General features: G+C 45.6%; 1 protein-coding gene across 1 annotated transcript in view; it reads right to left on the bottom strand.

The window, feature by feature from the left end:
• LOC149326827 (clotting factor G beta subunit-like) overlaps positions 1-18,101 on the bottom strand; it is a 63,023-nt gene that overhangs the window by 31,220 nt on the left and 13,702 nt on the right. The window contains exon 3 of the mRNA XM_089564690.1: positions 6,540-6,675. Within this exon, the coding sequence (XP_089420816.1) occupies positions 6,540-6,675 (136 nt within the window). The remainder of the gene's footprint in view (positions 1-6,539; positions 6,676-18,101) is intronic.

The following is an 18,101-nucleotide window of genomic DNA, read 5'->3' as shown; positions in this document are numbered from 1 at the left end:
CCGCAGCGGTGGCTCAGTGGTTACGGCGTTCGGCTGCTGACCCCAAATACGCGGGTTTTATCCCGGCCGTAGCAGCTGAATTTCGTTAAAGATGAAATTCTGGAAGCTCGTTTACTGAGCGTTGTCAGTGCAAGTTAAAGAACCCCAGTTGGTCGAAATTTCAGGAGCCCTTCACTACGGCGTCCCTCATAGCCTGAATTCCTTTGGGACGGTAAACCCCAATAAACCACGAAAGATACTCAAGTAACACTTGTTGCTGGGCTAGTTGGTGCATTTTTCTTCGTACAAAAGCTAGCGCAAAACACGACACACACAAGAAAGGTAGACAGGACAACGCGCTACTGACAACTGATCCTTTATTGGAAAGAAACACGTAATATATAGGCACACCGTCAACCCACCTATCAGCTGCAGCAAACGTCACAATGATGTAAAGGGTCATAAAAGCGATAAAAGACACAAAGACTGAAAACACGACGTAGCTAAAAAACGATAAAAAATGACGAAAGAACATTAAAAGCATGACACGTGGTGTATAAGGCCAAAGAAACATGACTGACAGGAATTCAACAGGATGATAACAAAACGATATTGCATAAAAAACGTAACAAATGCAGTAAAAGAAAAACACGTGAAACAAGAAAAAACCTGATAAAAAGCCTGTGAGCTGAACACTTGAGATTACATTGAGGGGGAAAAAAACGTGTACACATGCTCGCCTCAGGAAAACCTTTCTAAAAAGCATTCTTCAGTTTTATACAAGAAGATAGATGCATCGCTAACAGCATTCGCGCCCTTTTTTCTGATCAGAAAAGCTTCTTTTAATTCACGGGACACTCGATCATGGCCTCTACCTAAAACAACGGTTTTTTCCAGAATGGGCCGGCAAGAGTTTTGTTGTGAACAAAACTCTTGCCGGCCCATTCTGGAAAAAACCGTTGTTTTAGGTAGAGGCCATGATCAAAACTCTTGCCGGCCCATTCTGGAAAAAACCGTTGTTTTAGGTAGAGGCCATGATCGAGTGTCCCGTGAATTAAAAGAAGCTTTTCTGATCAGATGTGAACAAAACTCTTGCCGGCCCATTCTGGAAAAAACCGTTGTTTTAGGTAGAGGCCATGATCGAGTGTCCCGCGAATTAAAAGAAGCTTTTCTGATCAGATGTGAACAAAACTCTTGCCGGCCCATTCTGGAAAAAACCGTTGTTTTAGGTAGAGGCCATGATCGAGTGTCCCGTGAATTAAAAGAAGCTTTTCTGATCAGAAGTGAACAAAACTCTTGCCGGCCCATTCTGGAAAAAACCGTTGTTTTAGGTAGAGGCCATGATCGAGTGTCCCGTGAATTAAAAGAAGCTTTTCTGATCAGATGTGAACAAAACTCTTGCCGGCCCATTCTGGAAAAAACCGTTGTTTTAGGTAGAGGCCATGATCGAGTGTCCCGTGAATTAAAAGAAGCTTTTCTGATCAGAAGTGAACAAAACTCTTGCCGGCCCATTCTGGAAAAAACCGTTGTTTTATGTAGAGGCCATGATCGAGTGTCCCGTGAATTAAAAGAAGCTTTTCTGATCAGAAGTGAACAAAACTCTTGCCGGCCCATTCTGGAAAAAACCGTTGTTTTAGGTAGAGGCCATGATCGAGTGTCCCGTGAATTAAAAGAAGCTTTTCTGATCAGATGTGAACAAAACTCTTGCCGGCCCATTCTGGAAAAAACCGTTGTTTTAGGTAGAGGCCATGATCGAGTGTCCCGTGAATTAAAAGAAGCTTTTCTGATCAGAAGTGAACAAAACTCTTGCCGGCCCATTCTGGAAAAAACCGTTGTTTTAGGTAGAGGCCATGATCGAGTGTCCCGTGAATTAAAAGAAGCTTTTCTGATCAGAAGTGAACAAAACTCTTGCCGGCCCATTCTGGAAAAAACCGTTGTTTTAGGTAGAGGCCATGATCGAGTGTCCCGTGAATTAAAAGAAGCTTTTCTGATCAGAAGTGAACAAAACTCTTGCCGGCCCATTCTGGAAAAAACCGTTGTTTTAGGTAGAGGCCATGATCGAGTGTCCCGTGAATTAAAAGAAGCTTTTCTGATCAGATGTGAACAAAACTCTTGCCGGCCCATTCTGGAAAAAACCGTTGTTTTAGGTAGAGGCCATGATCGAGTGTCCCGTGAATTAAAAGAAGCTTTTCTGATCAGATGTGAACAAAACTCTTGCCGGCCCATTCTGGAAAAAACCGTTGTTTTAGGTAGAGGCCATGATCGAGTGTCCCGTGAATTAAAAGAAGCTTTTCTGATCAGATGTGAACAAAACTCTTGCCGGCCCATTCTGGAAAAAACCGTTGTTTTAGGTAGAGGCCATGATCGAGTGTCCCGTGAATTAAAAGAAGCTTTTCTGATCAGATGTGAACAAAACTCTTGCCGGCCCATTCTGGAAAAAACCGTTGTTTTAGGTAGAGGCCATGATCGAGTGTCCCGTGAATTAAAAGAAGCTTTTCTGATCAGAAGTGAACAAAACTCTTGCCGGCCCATTCTGGAAAAAACCGTTGTTTTAGGTAGAGGCCATGATCGAGTGTCCCGTGAATTAAAAGAAGCTTTTCTGATCAGATGTGAACAAAACTCTTGCCGGCCCATTCTGGAAAAAACCGTTGTTTTAGGTAGAGGCCATGATCGAGTGTCCCGTGAATTAAAAGAAGCTTTTCTGATCAGAAAAAAGGGCGCGAATGCTGTTAGCGATGCATCTATCTTCTTGTATAAAACTGAAGAATGCTTTTTAGAAAGGTTTTCCTGAGGCGAGCATGTGTACAGGTTTTTTTCCCCCTCAATCTAATCTCAAGTGTTCAGCTCACAGGCTTTTTATCAGGTTTTTTCTTGTTTCACGTGTTTTTCTTTTACTGCATTTGTTACGTTTTTTATGCAATATCGTTTTGTTATCATCCTGTTGAATTCCTGTCAGTCATGTTTCTTTGGCCTTATACACCACGTGTCATGCTTTTAATGTTCTTTCGTCATTTTTTATCGTTTTTTAGCTACGTCGTGTTTTCAGTCTTTGTGTCTTTTATCGCTTTTATGACCCTTTACATCATTGTGACGTTTGCTGCAGCTGATAGGTGGGTTGACGGTGTGCCTATATATTACGTGTTTCTTTCCAATAAAGGATCAGTTGTCAGTAGCGCGTTGTCCTGTCTACCTTTCTTGTGTGTGTCGTGTTTTGCGCCAGCTTTTGTACGAAGAAAAAACCACGAAAATTTTTTGCTTCATACCTAAAGCTTAAGTATAAATCGTTGAAGATGTAATTCCCAGTGCTTGTGCGAAGTCTACCAAGGTGTGGTTCTTTGTGTGCATGGTGAAGTGCTAGCTATTTTACGGAAAGAATTTGTTCGTAATAGCTGCAGCTGAGTGACATTAGTTCTTGTGCAAGTAATCCACACTAGGAGTGAAGTCTAACATGCGTTACAAAGAGTAAATCGTGTATTAGCAACTTACTATTAATAAAGAATATAATATTTTTCATGTGTCAATGCGTCTCGTAAGGAAAATCGAATTCATTAACCTATGTTTAATGTTTAATTTATGTTGCCTGCTGCCCTGCAATGTAGGGGCCGAGGGGCACGTCAAGCCAAAATTTCTGGCTTTTTTCCCTCGGCCCTCACCATGTGTACATGGGAAAATAAATTGAAATTGAATTGAATTGAATACCAGGTGGGCATCGGGAATAATTACAAGACTATGTGTGAAGAAACAAGCTAGGTTATCGATGTGCGTATCCATGAGGTCGCCGTTAATTTGTTTTTCTTTCTTGCAGTAAAATCGTGGTAAAAGCGTGGTGAAGACAATAGCCCTGCATTCTGCCGCGTAACGTAGAATGTCAGAAGCGTGACCTATATTGCTTGCTGCATTATTTTGAAGCAAGAGAAGGGTGGATTTGTTGGTAGGCCATGGTGACCAATGCAGGTAGTAGTCAGGATGCAGCACGAGCAGACAGCGAGCCGGAGGCAGCACCTTCAGCCCGAGACTCGCGCTCTACCCACCAGGCAGAGCTGTCACCCACACCTTCTTATAATAACCCCGGCGGGAAGCAGTAGCCATCCTGGCGAATTAGCGCTAAGAGACCACCGGAGAATTATAGAAAGGCTTGAGGTGCCTAACGTGGACAATCTCGCGACCATCGCGCTGGTGGTCCGAGAATGGCGTAACTCGCTCAGCGGGGTAGTCGACGGGAGACGTGCTTTGAACGACTCGGTCGAAAATTTGTTCTTAGCAGGAACCCAAAGCCAAACGAGGGAGTCAACAGAGTACATCCGAGCAGGGTTGGCATTATCGTGCAGGTCTTTGCGGTAGCCTTGGGTGCCCAAAGTAAAGGTGCGGAGCAGCTCACGGCCTTCCTCAGCTTTTTGGGCGATGTCTTAGATAGCTGTGCATTCAGAAAGATCACGGCTGTAGGGTAAATTTGTGTCAAATGTGCAGCATGGTTCACAGTCGTATAAGATGAAGAAGCGGAACAAACCTGTCATCGCTTGATAGATCGTATTATACGCAAAACTTACAAATGCGAGCACTGGATCCCCTTTGGAATGGTCCGGCGTAACGCAGTGCGGTGCGATCATTTCACTCAGAGTGCGGTTAAACCGGTCTGTGAATCAGTTTGCTTGTGGGTGGTAAGCTGTAGTATAACGATTAACGCATGTGCATGGTCAGAGGAGCTCTTGAAATAGCACGGATAAAAAGACGCGGCCTCTGTCTTTAAGGAGCTCCAGAGGTGCGCCGTGGCCGAGGACGAAATTGTGGAGACAAATTTAAGCGATGTCACCGGCCGTCGCCGTATTGAAGGCGTGCTTGATGCAGCCTCGTCATTTTCAGATTCGTCATTTTCTTACTATTCCAAAAACAACAAGGCTTTGGGTCGTTAATTAACTTTTGTGTGATTTTTAAAAAGCATCCAGGGAACGCATACTGGTTTGTAGTTGGATTTGTCATTGTTATCACCACGTATAAAGAGGCAACTCTGTTTTGCTAGTTGCAGTTCCTAAGGAAAATTCGTTTGCTCTAAGAAGACATCATAGATACGCTCGAGGAGAGGGCTCTAATATATTAGGCCTAATAGAGTGCGCCAATTTCTACATTATCAGGAACACGTGAGATGCTATTATGGAACATGAATTTCATCGGCAATGGTTGGTTTCAGGAATACGCCATCACAATCCCTCTCTCTGATACAATTTCTGCTATATGAACCGTGCAGACTACAGGTTGAGTTCTGAATATATAATTAAGATATTTGGTTCTAAATTTTGCAGACATCGATTCACCGTCAAAAGTTATGTCTGCGACATGATTATCGTTTGTTATTGTCTACTAGGATGGTGTTAAGTACCTTCTAGAATATGTCGCGACGTAAAATCACTGCACTGCTGAAAATGCTTTGAAGGTAGCGAATTTTTCTAACCAAAATAATTGCCATCACTTTGTTTCTGAATGCCTTAACCTTACGGAAATCATAAAGCTCTCGCGCTCCCCAGAAATGTGTCTAAAGTGGATATTTCCATGTTATTCGTTCAGAAAGCTTTTAATATTCCAGGGCTTCTCCGACTTCAGAGTGGGGGCCTTTTTTTAAGCATTTGTATGACAAGATTTGAACAGAGCAGCACCTCCTCTATTTTTACAATGCCTGCCGAGTACGCCCGATCCGACCGTCCAAGGCCCTCTCCGCTCCTCCTTTCCTACTCTCCCCAGTCGGCTCTCCTTCGTGCGTGCTCTACTTCGGTGGGGGACAGTGTCATCTTAGTGGCGCCTGACGACATAAAGCGGAGGAAGACAGTTTTTGAAACGTTCCCTCTTTCTTCATGAGGCTGCGGTCTGCATCTCTCATGATCATCAGGCTGCCTGTCATGTATGGACGCGTCATAGTGCGCGCCATTCGTGGCACTGCTCATCGAGAAACGGGTGATGGCGCTGGTTTTAAAAGGAGCCACAGAGAGCGCGGCGCAGCTGCGTTGGCATTGCGACTAAAGGCTGTGGCGGCTTGTTCGAATAATGACGGTCTTTTAGGTACAACGCTGAAACATTCCGAAGAGAAGCTATGAAACCGCTTGGCGGAAATATGAAATCAGATGGAAAATGTAGTCACCTCATCAGCTTCGCGGAGCACGCCATACACCTGCGCAAAACAATTTTCGTTAACCATGGCACCACGAAACAAACGAACGTAGACATTATATATATTCTTAATTGTGTATATTGCATATTGGCAATTCGCGGCAATATATTGCCGCGAATTGTCATCGTTTTTCTTACGGCAGAAAAATTCAAACGCAGCTGAAAGGACGTCGTTAAAATGATAGATCGCATTGCAGAGCTCGTGGAGAGGCCGAGAGTAATTTTTTGCTTAGTGTCTTGCACCCGCCTTCTTCAACTTGCTCCACCTACCGACTCAGGTGAAGGAAACGCCGATCAAAGATAGTTATTTCGCACAAAGAGGCATACAGTGCTCCAGTGAAAGTGGTGTCATGCTCACAAAACAGTCAGTTTTCGCATTAAAACTATTGTCAGCTGACTCTTACCTTCAAAAGAGCAATGTCGTTTTGAATGGTGGCGTGATTGTAGCGAGGGTGCGGTATGATGTCCATCACTTCTGCACTCGTTCCTTCGAGGTTAGTGCTGTTGTACGTCACCGTAACTGTTCCCGCTCTTCGGAACCTTAGGAAAAAGAGGTCAAAAATCAATAATATCCTTCATATGTGTTACCGTATGGCAAGGGAGAGCGGTGCACCCGCGCAAGTAAATTACGTAGAAAGGTGCAGCTGTGACAAGTGCTCAAGATTTCTGTTCTGATGCCAAGGCAAGCTTCGGTGCCGCTTAATATCCAAACAACACTGAGTTGACTCAGCGCGCTGGGGTGCCAAGATATCATTTAATGACATCCAGTATTCCGACATCAAGTCTCACCAATCAGATGTACACGGTCGTCCACTTCTAGTGCGGCGGCGGGCAAACCGCGGCGGGCAAACCGCGCTCCGCGCAATGCCTCTCTCGGGCGCTTGGGTAACTAGCGCGCAGGCGCAGCGGAAACCATAGGCGTGGCTTTCGCCGCGTCGTCTGCTACAGCGCGCCAGCACCGCCGCATTGAACTCGCCTTGTAGTGAAGTTCACTTTCTCAATGAGCGCGAAAACCGCCTGGGGGATTACTGCTTCCGTCACATCATCCTATAAGCCCAGCACCTGCTCATGGTTGAGTGCTGCATCCACGGTGGGAAAAGCCTTTCCTTGTTTCTCCTGGTAATCAACACGTAATAAAAGTCTGACACGGGGGAAAACTTCATCCAAGTGTGAGTTCAGGTGGTTTAATCGGAGGACACCACCATTATATAGGTGCAATATTTCATAATTTGAAGCACTCTGTGCCCAGCAGCCAGGACAAGACGACCACTCGCGCGTGCTTCCATCCCCTCAAAGGGGCCGCGCAGCACTACAACAAAAGTGCTAAATTAAGTTGAAATGAAAAAGAGGTGCACGTCAGGTGCAATTTGTCTGAATTGGTTATTTAGCTTACCCCAGATTGGTCGAAGTTGCTAGGGAGTTTCACGAATTTGTTACAATAACGCCTAAAGATTTCACACACCAATGCAATCGTGTGAAAATGATTTTTCAGGGGCCTTGATGCTGCTCATATGCGGCCACTGTTCTCTTGCATCGTCCAAGCAAAACGGGTTTACAATTTTCGGATACGATTACTAAAAATGGGCATTGCCGGGTTTTCCCAATGACAACATCTGTAAACTAAGTCCTTTACTTTGGTCGAGTGAATTTCTTAAGGCTTCCAGGTTACGTTTCCAACAAACTTTTTTGGCTTTACCTTTAACCTTTGCCAAAGAAACGCCTTTCCTGAGATTTAAGGATGAAACAATTGCTTCCCGTCCTTTGACTACATGTGGATGTGACGCTAGCACAAGAAACCCTCCTTCCTTGTCTACCGGAAGGAGACAAAGAGAATGTTCCTTCATGTATGGAAGTTTTCTCTACAGATAAAGTTCTCACTGGGAGCTTGCAACGCAGCACAGCATCGAAAGCCTGCCTGATCATTCGGTGATTGAAGTATAAGGTTGTCCTGGTTCTACTAACGATTACCTTAGTAAACACCTTGTAGGAAAATGACAATTAGCTGATCGGTGTGCAATTTTTCTAGTCCTTGGCTTCCCCATTCTTATGAATGCACATAATGTTGGCGTTACTAAATTCGACTGGCAAAAGAGATGCAGGCTTTGCGTATAAAGGGTGGCTAGTTTTTCTAGCACAATGTCCCCTCTGTCTTTCAAGAGATTTGCGGTTACCTGATACTCACCAGCTGCATTTGCCCTTTGCATTCCTGGTAAGCTTAATTTGCTTCCTCTTTTCTTACTGACGGCATGACCCATAGCTCTGCGCTACTGTCTCTCTAACTAACGTTCTGATTGCATTGTCTACTCTATAGATTTGTGTATAACTCTTCGGATGAGTAACTATCTTATCCATATTGCTAATGACATTGTCCTCCTTGTCTCTTAGAGCATATATCTTGTTTTCACCTATGCCTAGTTTTCTTATCACTGTTTTTAGGCTACATCTGTTGTTTAGAGCATTTAAATTCTCTCCATATTGAACTTCCTTATGTCGGCTACCTTGGCCTTATTTATCAACTTCGATAGCTCTGCTAGCTCTATTCTGTCTGTGGAGATAGTCGTTCTCATGTTTTGGCGTTTCTTAATCAGATCTTTAGTCTTGTGAGATAGCTTCCCGGTATCCTGTCCAACCTTCCTACCGCCTACTTCGACGGCGCACTCCGTAATGATAGCCGTGAGATTGTTGTACATTATACAGTAAGGTCGCCTTCCTTAGTTGAAGCCGAACATTTGTTCTGCAGCGAAATCTTGCATTCCTGTACTTTCCCTCTTACCGCTAAATCGTTAATGCGCTCCCGCTTCACTAGTTTCTTCTGTTCCCTCTTCAAATCTAGGTTCATTCGAGACCTTGCCATTCTGTGGTCGCTACAAGGCACCTTTACACGATGCACATCCAGCAGGATGCCAGGGTGAGCGCATATTATGAAGACTATTTAATTTTTACTCTCACCACTTTAGATCTTCCACGTCTTCTTCCTGTTCTCTCGCTTGAGGAAGAAGGTATTCATGATTCGTAAATTATTTCTGTCAGCGAACTCTACCACCAACTCTGCCGTGCTATCTTTAGAACCTATCCCACAATCGCCGAAGGCCTGGTCGCAATGAAGTTGCCCATCAGTACAATGTACTCTGATATTACTTTTTTCATTACCGATTCCACATTGTCTTAGAAGCTTTCAACCATCTCGTCACCATGGCTATATGTAGGCCCGTAGGCCGGCACCACATACAGCTGGTACCTCCTATTGACTCTAATTACGATTTCTGCCACCTTCTCGTTAATACTATAGAACTTCTCTAAGTTGCCAGCTATACCCTTATTGATCTGGAATCCAGCTCATAGTTCCCGTCTATCCTCTAATGCGCGATAGAACAGTGTGCGCCCGCCCTTTAATACTGCATACGCCTCATCTGTCCTCCTAAGTTCACTACGCCCATGACACCTCACTTAATACCCGCTAGTTTCTTGAACAGCACTGCTAAGCTAGCCTCACTGGATAAGGTTCTAGTGCTAGACGTTGCCAGGTTCGATTCTAATGGCGGCCTGTCCGGAGCCAGAGATTCTTGGCACACTCCGCTGCGTCTCAGGCCTGACCGCCGCCTTGGTCAGTTGCTCCGCAGCGGCTCGGTACTGAGGGCCGAAGGTTAATTAGTTTGTTCATGAAACGTCGCGGCAAGGTACTACACCAGGGTGGCCAAATCCTGTTCTGGTGAGGGAGAAAAGTATACAACACTTGTATCTTACCGATACTCACCTATGGGGCAAAAACATGAATGCTAACGAAAAGAGCTCAGCTTAAGCTAAGGACAACACTGCGACCTATTGAAAAAAAAAACAATTGGTGTAACGATAAGAGATCAGAAGCGAGCGGAGTGAGTGAGCGAACAAACCCTTCTTAATGACATCCTAGTTGAAATCAAGAGGAGGAAAGCGGCTTGAACAGAGTATGCAATGCAAGGTCAATAACCGCTGGTTTTAGAGTAACGGAGTGGATTCCAAGAGAAGGCAAGCGTAGCAGGCAGCGGCAGAAAGTTAGGTGGGCGGATGAGATTATGAAGTTTGCGGGGATACGGTGGCCGCAGCTGGCTAAGAAGGACAGGGTTATTTGAAGAGACATGGGAGAGGCAGCATCGAAACTGTCAGACACACACCTGCTAGTTTCTGCCGCCAGTGTCAGTTCTAGCTTGAAAACTTGTCTGATCATGTCTAGGAATTCAGCTGGCGACCTCTTGGGTTCTGTAGCGTACTTCTGCCCTTGGGAGAGAACATGTCGTACGTCCTTTGGTAGGACAACGTTGCATGCGGTGTGGATTACGTTTCGTGTCTTATTCTTGAAGGCTTGAGAAATGGGAAGGTGGTGAACATTTTGCAGCCTTAGGAGGTCAGGGATTGATTTGGCCAGCTCTGAGAATTCCTTCCATATTTCTACCGTTGGAGTATAGCCTTTTCATTGTGCATGTACCCTGAGATATCAGCAGTTCCGGTAAAGCCCAGCTTGTCTGCTCCATTCCTTGTTGATGATTTTTGCGTATCCTTGAACAACGGCCCTGTCAAGGATGGAACCCACCGAGCAGCCGTAGAGCTTGCGGTGGAAGGTGCTTTTCTCTGATGAGAAAAGCTAAGGTGCTGGCTTTGCACAAGTACACATGGCTGGACGGACATAAATTACAAGGGCCAGATGTATTAGAAAGAAAAAAGACTAGAACTGTGGCTTGGGCAACAGTTCAAGCTACGGGAGCTTTTTAGAACGGTTGTGAATGTGTTTATCGTGTACCTTTGCTACCTGGTGAGGTGTAATCTACCTGGAGAAACAACGGGTATGCGTGGGTTCTTACATTAGACCTGTGCTAAGTGATGTACTATCGACGCAAAAGGTCAAGGAACTCAGAAGTCATTGACAAGGGTCAATGCTAGTGCAGTGCTTTGGAGTCGCAGATGATTTTATAGTACTGATAGACACCAATTTAATGGCTTCGAAGCAATTTTGCAACCAATCCGAAGAATTTTTGAAAATTGCCTTCTTCCTCTCAAATTGACGAGTCAATACCCTCATGATACTGTTACGAAGACGACGAAGATGGTAGTGGCGCGGGACGGAGCGCTCGCGCTAGGCCAGCGGCCATTAAATCAGCTCTTGTTCATGGTTCATCACGCCTCATTCTTCGGCTGGCCGCCACGTTACATTTGGTGTGAGGTGCTTGGGTCCCTTCACCGCCATCCTGGTCCCGGAGCTTCGGTGTCCTGCGCCTGCCGTGGACGTCGGTAGTGAGTGCCTGGTCCGCGCCGCCCGGCCATGTCCCAGCCCGCCCGACCTGAACCGACCTGGCCCCAAGACCCCCCTGCCCCTGGCGTCCGGTGCGTCCACGGACCTCGGCCGTCAGCTCCTGGCACCCTCCGGCCCGGATGCTTCGTGGACCGGGACTCATCCTTAGATCATCTGATCGACTGTGGCGGCCAGCACTTCACCACATTGCCACTTCTTTCTAACTTGGACCTGGAAAATGTAACGTGGCGGCCAGCCGAAGAATGAGGCGTGGTGAACCATGAACAAGAGATGATTTAATGGCCGCTGGCCTAGAGCGAGCGCTCTGTCCCGCGCCACTCCCATCTTCGTTGTCTTCGTAACAATATTGCTATCAGGTTCTTGCACCTGAAACTCCGATTGATGCCTAAGCATACATCTTAGGCTAACGAACCACGTAACTGTAAATCATTGCTTCCCTTTGTGTAATCGCATTCTAGGCTAGCCAAACCTGCCGTTTTCAAGTCTTGCTAAACTAAAGCACTTAAAAACTCGTGCGTCCGTTGAATGAAAAATAGCTGCAGTTATCCATCCCAACGCCTAGTTTTCGCTGTTTTCCCTAAGAGGCTGGATGTCTCAATAGCCGAATAGACTATTTTAAGTTTAAAGTCACTGAGAACAAACATTAACGATGGATCGTCTGCAACTGTTCAGAAGGAAAAAAAATCTAACAGTTGGTTCGTATATTCAGTGCCTGAAAAAGATAGATAATCGAGAAGATGTTAAGGGAGTTTTCTCGGCCCGTGATCAATTGTGGAAACTTTGCAGAAGAGTTAACCACGTGAGGAAAGTGTTCTGTAGTCGACCCGCTGCCATTTGTTAAACAATATGTAGGGCAAACTGGAAGATGCCTCACTGAGAGCCTAAGCAGCATCACAATAATGTACATGAAACGCTGAAAGGAGACCGAGGGATACACTGAAGGAATTGCGACAGCGAAACATGCCGGCCATACTTCGCAGAGACGAAAGTGATAAGCAGAAAGCAGACACAAAAATCAGCTAACTCGCGAAATTCTTGAGGCTGCCGAAATCACAAGGCTAAGGGAAGCAAGACCTAGCAGTCAATCCGTGGCAATTATAGGAAATGACCTGACGTTTTTAGCAACAATTTAATGACGCCGCTATTGTCGCCATCAGCCGCTGTAGTATTCTTTTCCTTTGGTGAATGCTGACATGTTTTCTTTTGTTGGTTGGGCTCTTGATACACATCCGTGGGCCAAGCAATAAACTTCAGTTGCAAGTCAGCGCTCGTCCTCGTCTGTCTTCCTTCTTTCCTGATTAAAATCACGCTGTATGGCTCGAAAGCTGTTTGCCTTATCAGTACCATTATTTATTATTTTATTATTCACAGCAATCGGCAGAATACCGACGTCGTCCTTGCGGTTTGATTTCATCCACTTCGAGAGATCTATAAGGTTATATTTTGGAAAAAAATAATTTTCCCGAAAACGTTCATTCTGTCAACAATTTTTTTCACAGAAATTGTAAGGGAACCTGAGCAGCTGCTAATTTGGCATCGGAAGTATTCTAGATATTTGCGGTTGCTTTTTCTTGGGCGTGGAAGCAGCACGATAGGACACACAGCCAATGCCAGGTGTCTTTATGTTATCTAGTTTATACAGTCGTTTTGCCTTCATGCTACGAAAACGTCTAGTAGTTTTTTGCTACTGCTTCCATGGCCACAAGTTCTGTGTGACGCGTGTTGTCCTTGAAGATTATGCTCAGGAGATGTGGAGCTAAACTCTGGGCGCGGTTAGCCGCAAACAAGCAGCAGAGCGACAGGTTGGCACAGCCAGCCACGAGGACACGGCGTGCAGCGTTCGTCAAAATGCAGTCATCACTGCGCTATCGCCTATTCGAACAGCTTCTGAGGCGAGAGCGGGAGCTGACGCATGCCGTAAAGCCCAGTCATGAGTACTTAGCGAAGAGGCTCTCTTGTTGATGGTTTATGGGGGCTTAACTTCCCATAGCGACTCAGCCTATGAGGGACAGCCGGGTTTGATAGATCGAGATTTTGACACATAAAAGATGCTCATGTACAAAATATGAACTGTAGCAGAACGGCAGATTGGGCGAGTTGATGTTCCATGGTGACAAGTACATACAAACAGCGCTAAACAACAGGACCAGAAAAAGGAGGAGGAGAGACGCCGTGTTGAAGAGCTCCGGAAATTTCGACCACCTGTGGTTCTTTAACGTGCGCTGACATTGCACAATAGATGGGCCTCTGGTACTTTGCCTCCATTGAAATTCGCCCGCCGCGGCCGGTACCGAACCTCCGTTTTTCGGGTCAGCAGCCGAGCGCGATAACCACTGAGCCACCGCGGCGAGAGGCTGTCTGATGCGCGACTAGCTTCCATTGAATCCATAGTCAATACCGCTGGTACTCTGAGAAAAGAACTGGCATAAACGAATGAAACGACTTCAGCAAACAAAACAGAGACAGAAACCCTTTAGTGAAAAAACAGAGACTTTAGCCAGCGTCTAAAAATTGCTGGCATGCTACTCTGCGTGGGGAAAGGAATTTATGAGATAAAGGTGAGCGGTACGAAAAAGATAAATAAAAAAGGGGGAAAAGACAAAATCCGGCCATTAAATCCGTACTACGGCACATCAGCGAGTAGTGATTTTACATATTAAATGATGAAGTGCATAGTCTGACATAAGAGATGACAAAGTTCACTGCATGACGAATGGTTCAGGCTGCATGAAAGGTGAAATTCAAGCTTGCCAGTATGTACAATGACCTTTAAATATGCATCTAAAATATTCATTGCAAGTCTGCGTTGCCTAGGGCAGGCTAAGACACCTCTGCACTTCTTTGTCGCTTTAGCGATCTAGAGGATAGGTCGCGCAGAAATAATTTTATACTATATGGCGTCCCTGATAATAAGAATCCTGGCAAGAAAAAGAAGGAAAGGTAATCAATTTGCTTTCCTTCAATTCTGGCTCGGAATTGAAACTTGCATAACCGAACGAGCCCACCGCCTTGCTTTCTTCTTTGCCCATGGAAAGTGCTGACCTGTGGCCACCAAATTTCTCAAATTCAAAGCGAGAGAAATATGTAATATCACATCGTACATACTGTACATTGTACATACTGGCACGTTCGAATTTCACCTTTCATGTAACCTCAACCATTTGTCATGCAGTGAACTTTGTCATCTCTTATGTCAGACTATGCACTTCATCATTTAATCTCTCAAGATTAGTGTGTCGCGACCAGGTTCAATCTCAATAATATAAATACATCCGAAAAATCATTGCCTGAATCGCTGAGCTCGCTGTGAACCAAAAGTTGTACTCTTATGATCACACCACAGATAGTGTCCATGGACAGGCCCCGCCGCATCAATTTTTTCTTCCCGATAGAGTGACTTGTTACTTAGGACCCAACGCCATCTGTCCGCCTACCCTCACCTAATAAAGTTGCTGCCCTCCTGCCCGCGTGGCTAAGTAGTTAATAGTTCCGCGCGTATTGTCGGCAGTTCTGCAAATCTTTTTAATGTAGAGGGGTGTATAGCGCAAAGACAAGGACAGAGGGGATACATACCAGTGCTGTACACACACACACAGAGGCGCTAACTATCAAGCGCCTTTACTGCCGGAAGGCCACAACTTATATACGCCGAAGGGCCGGTGGAGAAATTATGACAGTTAAAAAATAACAAAAAAGCAAGGATGTAAAAGAGCCAGCAAGGCAGACCACATGCTAGGGTAGGCATGTGTGTCACAAAACGTCACCTTTGTTTATCTTCCCAGCGAATCAATAGTTAGGTGCTTTAAAAAAAGCCGCACTGCCTCACCTAAAATCAACTGCTTTTGTCACATACGTTCGACCCATGCTCGAATACGCATGTGCGGTGTGGGACCCATGGCAAATAACATTGTGCAATAAGCTTGAAAAAATCCTCAACAGAGCTGCAAGGTTCGTCCTACGCCGATACTCCAGAGGTGATAGCTGCACCGACATGAAAAACGAATTAGGGTGGCAGTCTTTCTTCTCCAAAAAGGAAATTGCGCCTTGAACTGCTTTTACACAAGCCCCATTATGTCTCTTCTCGCGTTGATCATTGCTTTAAGATTTTGTAATACCGTACCAGAGCTAATATGTATGCAAAATCATTTTTTGTGCGTTCTATCAGTGAGTGGAATCACCTTTCAGGTCAGAACGTGTGCTGAATGAACGAAGTGCTTTTTTCATCATTGTAACCCCCCTGCTGACCAAACATTTGGCCAAACTGTTCCCACTTCGAGTTATTGATCAATTCGCTCTCGCCCTACTATAAGCTTGCCGTCCCGGTTAGCTCAATTGGTAGACCGACTGCTCCGGCGAAGCGGTGGTCCCTGGTTCGAACCCCGGACCAGGACGAATTTTTCTTTAATTACGAAGTTTTCTGAGAAAGCTGTATAGCTTTCCTTTGTCGCCGTATGGCGGCGCTCGGGTGGACGTCAGTGAGTAATTACTCCCTTATTACAACCCCCCTGCTGTAGCACCTTTGGGCTAAGCGGAGTAAAAATTGAATAAAGAATAAAGAAGATCTTAGCAGCGAACAGAGATAAAGGCAGTTAGCTGATGCTCTCGCTGCCAAGTTCCTCCGAATAAATTACGGTACCCAAATACTATCTTATTGTATACCAGAGTTCTTAAACAAACATCCTTTTATCAGACAAATGTTAGAAGAGAATACTGCAACCATTGCTATTAAGAACACTCCACTTTATTAATTACTGTCACTCAAACTTAGACTGATGGCGTTTTTTGTTTATTGATGTAAACTCTGTTGTGCATATTTCCTTGTCTTTTAAGTTCTTAGACTTGTGCTTTATGCCGTTTTAAGAAACATGTTAAAGAAGTTTTCCTTTTCTTCAGAATGGCTTTTCACATGTATAATGTGCTCTTTAAATAAGATGTTAAAGTTGCCTTTGAAGCGTTCTCTATGTGCTGTGCCGGTGCTCGTACTGAATTATCTGAACAATTGTCAACTTCTGGGAGGGGGGGGGGGGGGATGGCGCTTTGTCAGGCATCTCACTGCCTTTTCGCCATTCTCCCAGACACTTGTACCTGTCTAAATAAGCTTCTTATCTTATCTTTATGTGGTAGGCCTTTAGGCTAATCCATGCCGTCCTGGCTTTACTCGTGCCAAGAACCTTTGTCTCTTCAAACCAGGGAGCATATGCTTGGTTTTTCTCCACCTGAACAATAATAGCACCCAAATCAACATTGCTCGCATCAGTGTGCACCTCTGTGTCAGCATTTTCGTAAAAGTGCGCCAGTACTGGTAGTGTCTGAAGGCGACGTTGGAGTTCCTTAAAACGTTGCTCGTGCGGGCTGCCCCAGATGAATGGCACATAAACCTTGGTCAAGCGTCTAAGGCGTGCGGCTATTCTAAGATGTTTTTGACGAACATAAGCCGAGGAAGCGCGAACTTTTTTCAGGTCACGCGGCGCCGGGAAATTCGCAAAGGCAATGGTTTTCTCTGGATCCGGAAGGACGCCGTCTCGGTTGACTACGTGGCCAAAGAACTTGAGCTCATCGTAAGCAAAATGACATTTTTAGGCTTTATGTGTAAGGCCAGAGGACCTTACAGCCTGGAGGACCGCGTCGAGGCGGCGAAGGTTCTCCACGACATTTGGGGCGAAGACAATCACGTGGTCCAGCTACACAATACAAGTGTGCTACATCAGATCGGCAAGAACGGTGTCCATGAGTCTTAGAAAAGTGGCTGGTGCGGAACAAAGACCGAAAGGCATGACCTGTAACTCGTATAATCCGTCTAGTGGGATGAAAGACGTCTTCTCACGGTCCCGTTCATTTACCTCAATTCGTCAGTAACCCGACTTCAGGTCCATGTAAGAGAAGTATTTGGCGTCGAAGAGGCGATCCAAGGCGTCGTTAATTCTTGGCAGAGGATAAGCATCTTTTTTCAGGACGTTATTCAGGCAACGGTAGTCGGCGCATAAATGCAATATTCCTTTTTTTTTTTTTAAACCAACACGGGGGTTGACCACGGGATCCGAGATGGGCGGCCGACGTCGGTATCCAGCATTTCCTGAACCTGAAACTTGAACTTCCTGAACTGATAGCGATGCTTTGTTCAGGGGAAACGCGATAGGGTGGCTGACTAAGGGGACCGGCAGTGTCATCTGTAATCATCATCAGCGTGGGATGAGTGGCGAGACGCCCAGTGCCTCCTGCACTTCACGTGCGACGTCAGGAGTTGTGGAGACCTGTGGCTGCGAAGGCGGTTGGCAGGCAGTTCGCTACCTCTTTTCTCACTATGGCCGGGATTAGCTCGCGCAGCGATTCTGCGAAAGGGGTCGCAGTTCCTTCAGTACTGGCGGCAATCATTAATACAGTGGTGCGCTGGTACTGCCGGGCTCGCATGTCAAGAGACTTTTCTATTCTTGCCGCCTCACTGACGAACTCTGCGACGGTCGCCGTGGGACTTCGCACTAGGCCAGCGACCAGCTTGTTCCGTGACATCACTCAAGAAGCGCACTTTCTTTTCTTCCTACATGCTCGTGTCCGTGCGACGGAAAAGTCGATTCATTTCTTCAACGTACACAGTCACGCTCTAGTTTGGATGCTGGATGCGATTCTCGAGAAGTAGTTCGGCCTTGTCCTTGAGAAATGTGCTAGTAAACGTTCGCAGTAATTC

This window comes from Amblyomma mixtum, chromosome 10 (genome assembly GCF_055824585.1).
Source record: "Amblyomma mixtum isolate Tamu chromosome 10, ASM5582458v1, whole genome shotgun sequence".
In the NCBI taxonomy this organism is placed as follows: domain Eukaryota; kingdom Metazoa; phylum Arthropoda; class Arachnida; order Ixodida; family Ixodidae; genus Amblyomma; species Amblyomma mixtum.
The sequence above is the reverse complement of the archived record's forward strand: the minus strand, read 5'-3'. Positions and strand labels throughout refer to the sequence as shown.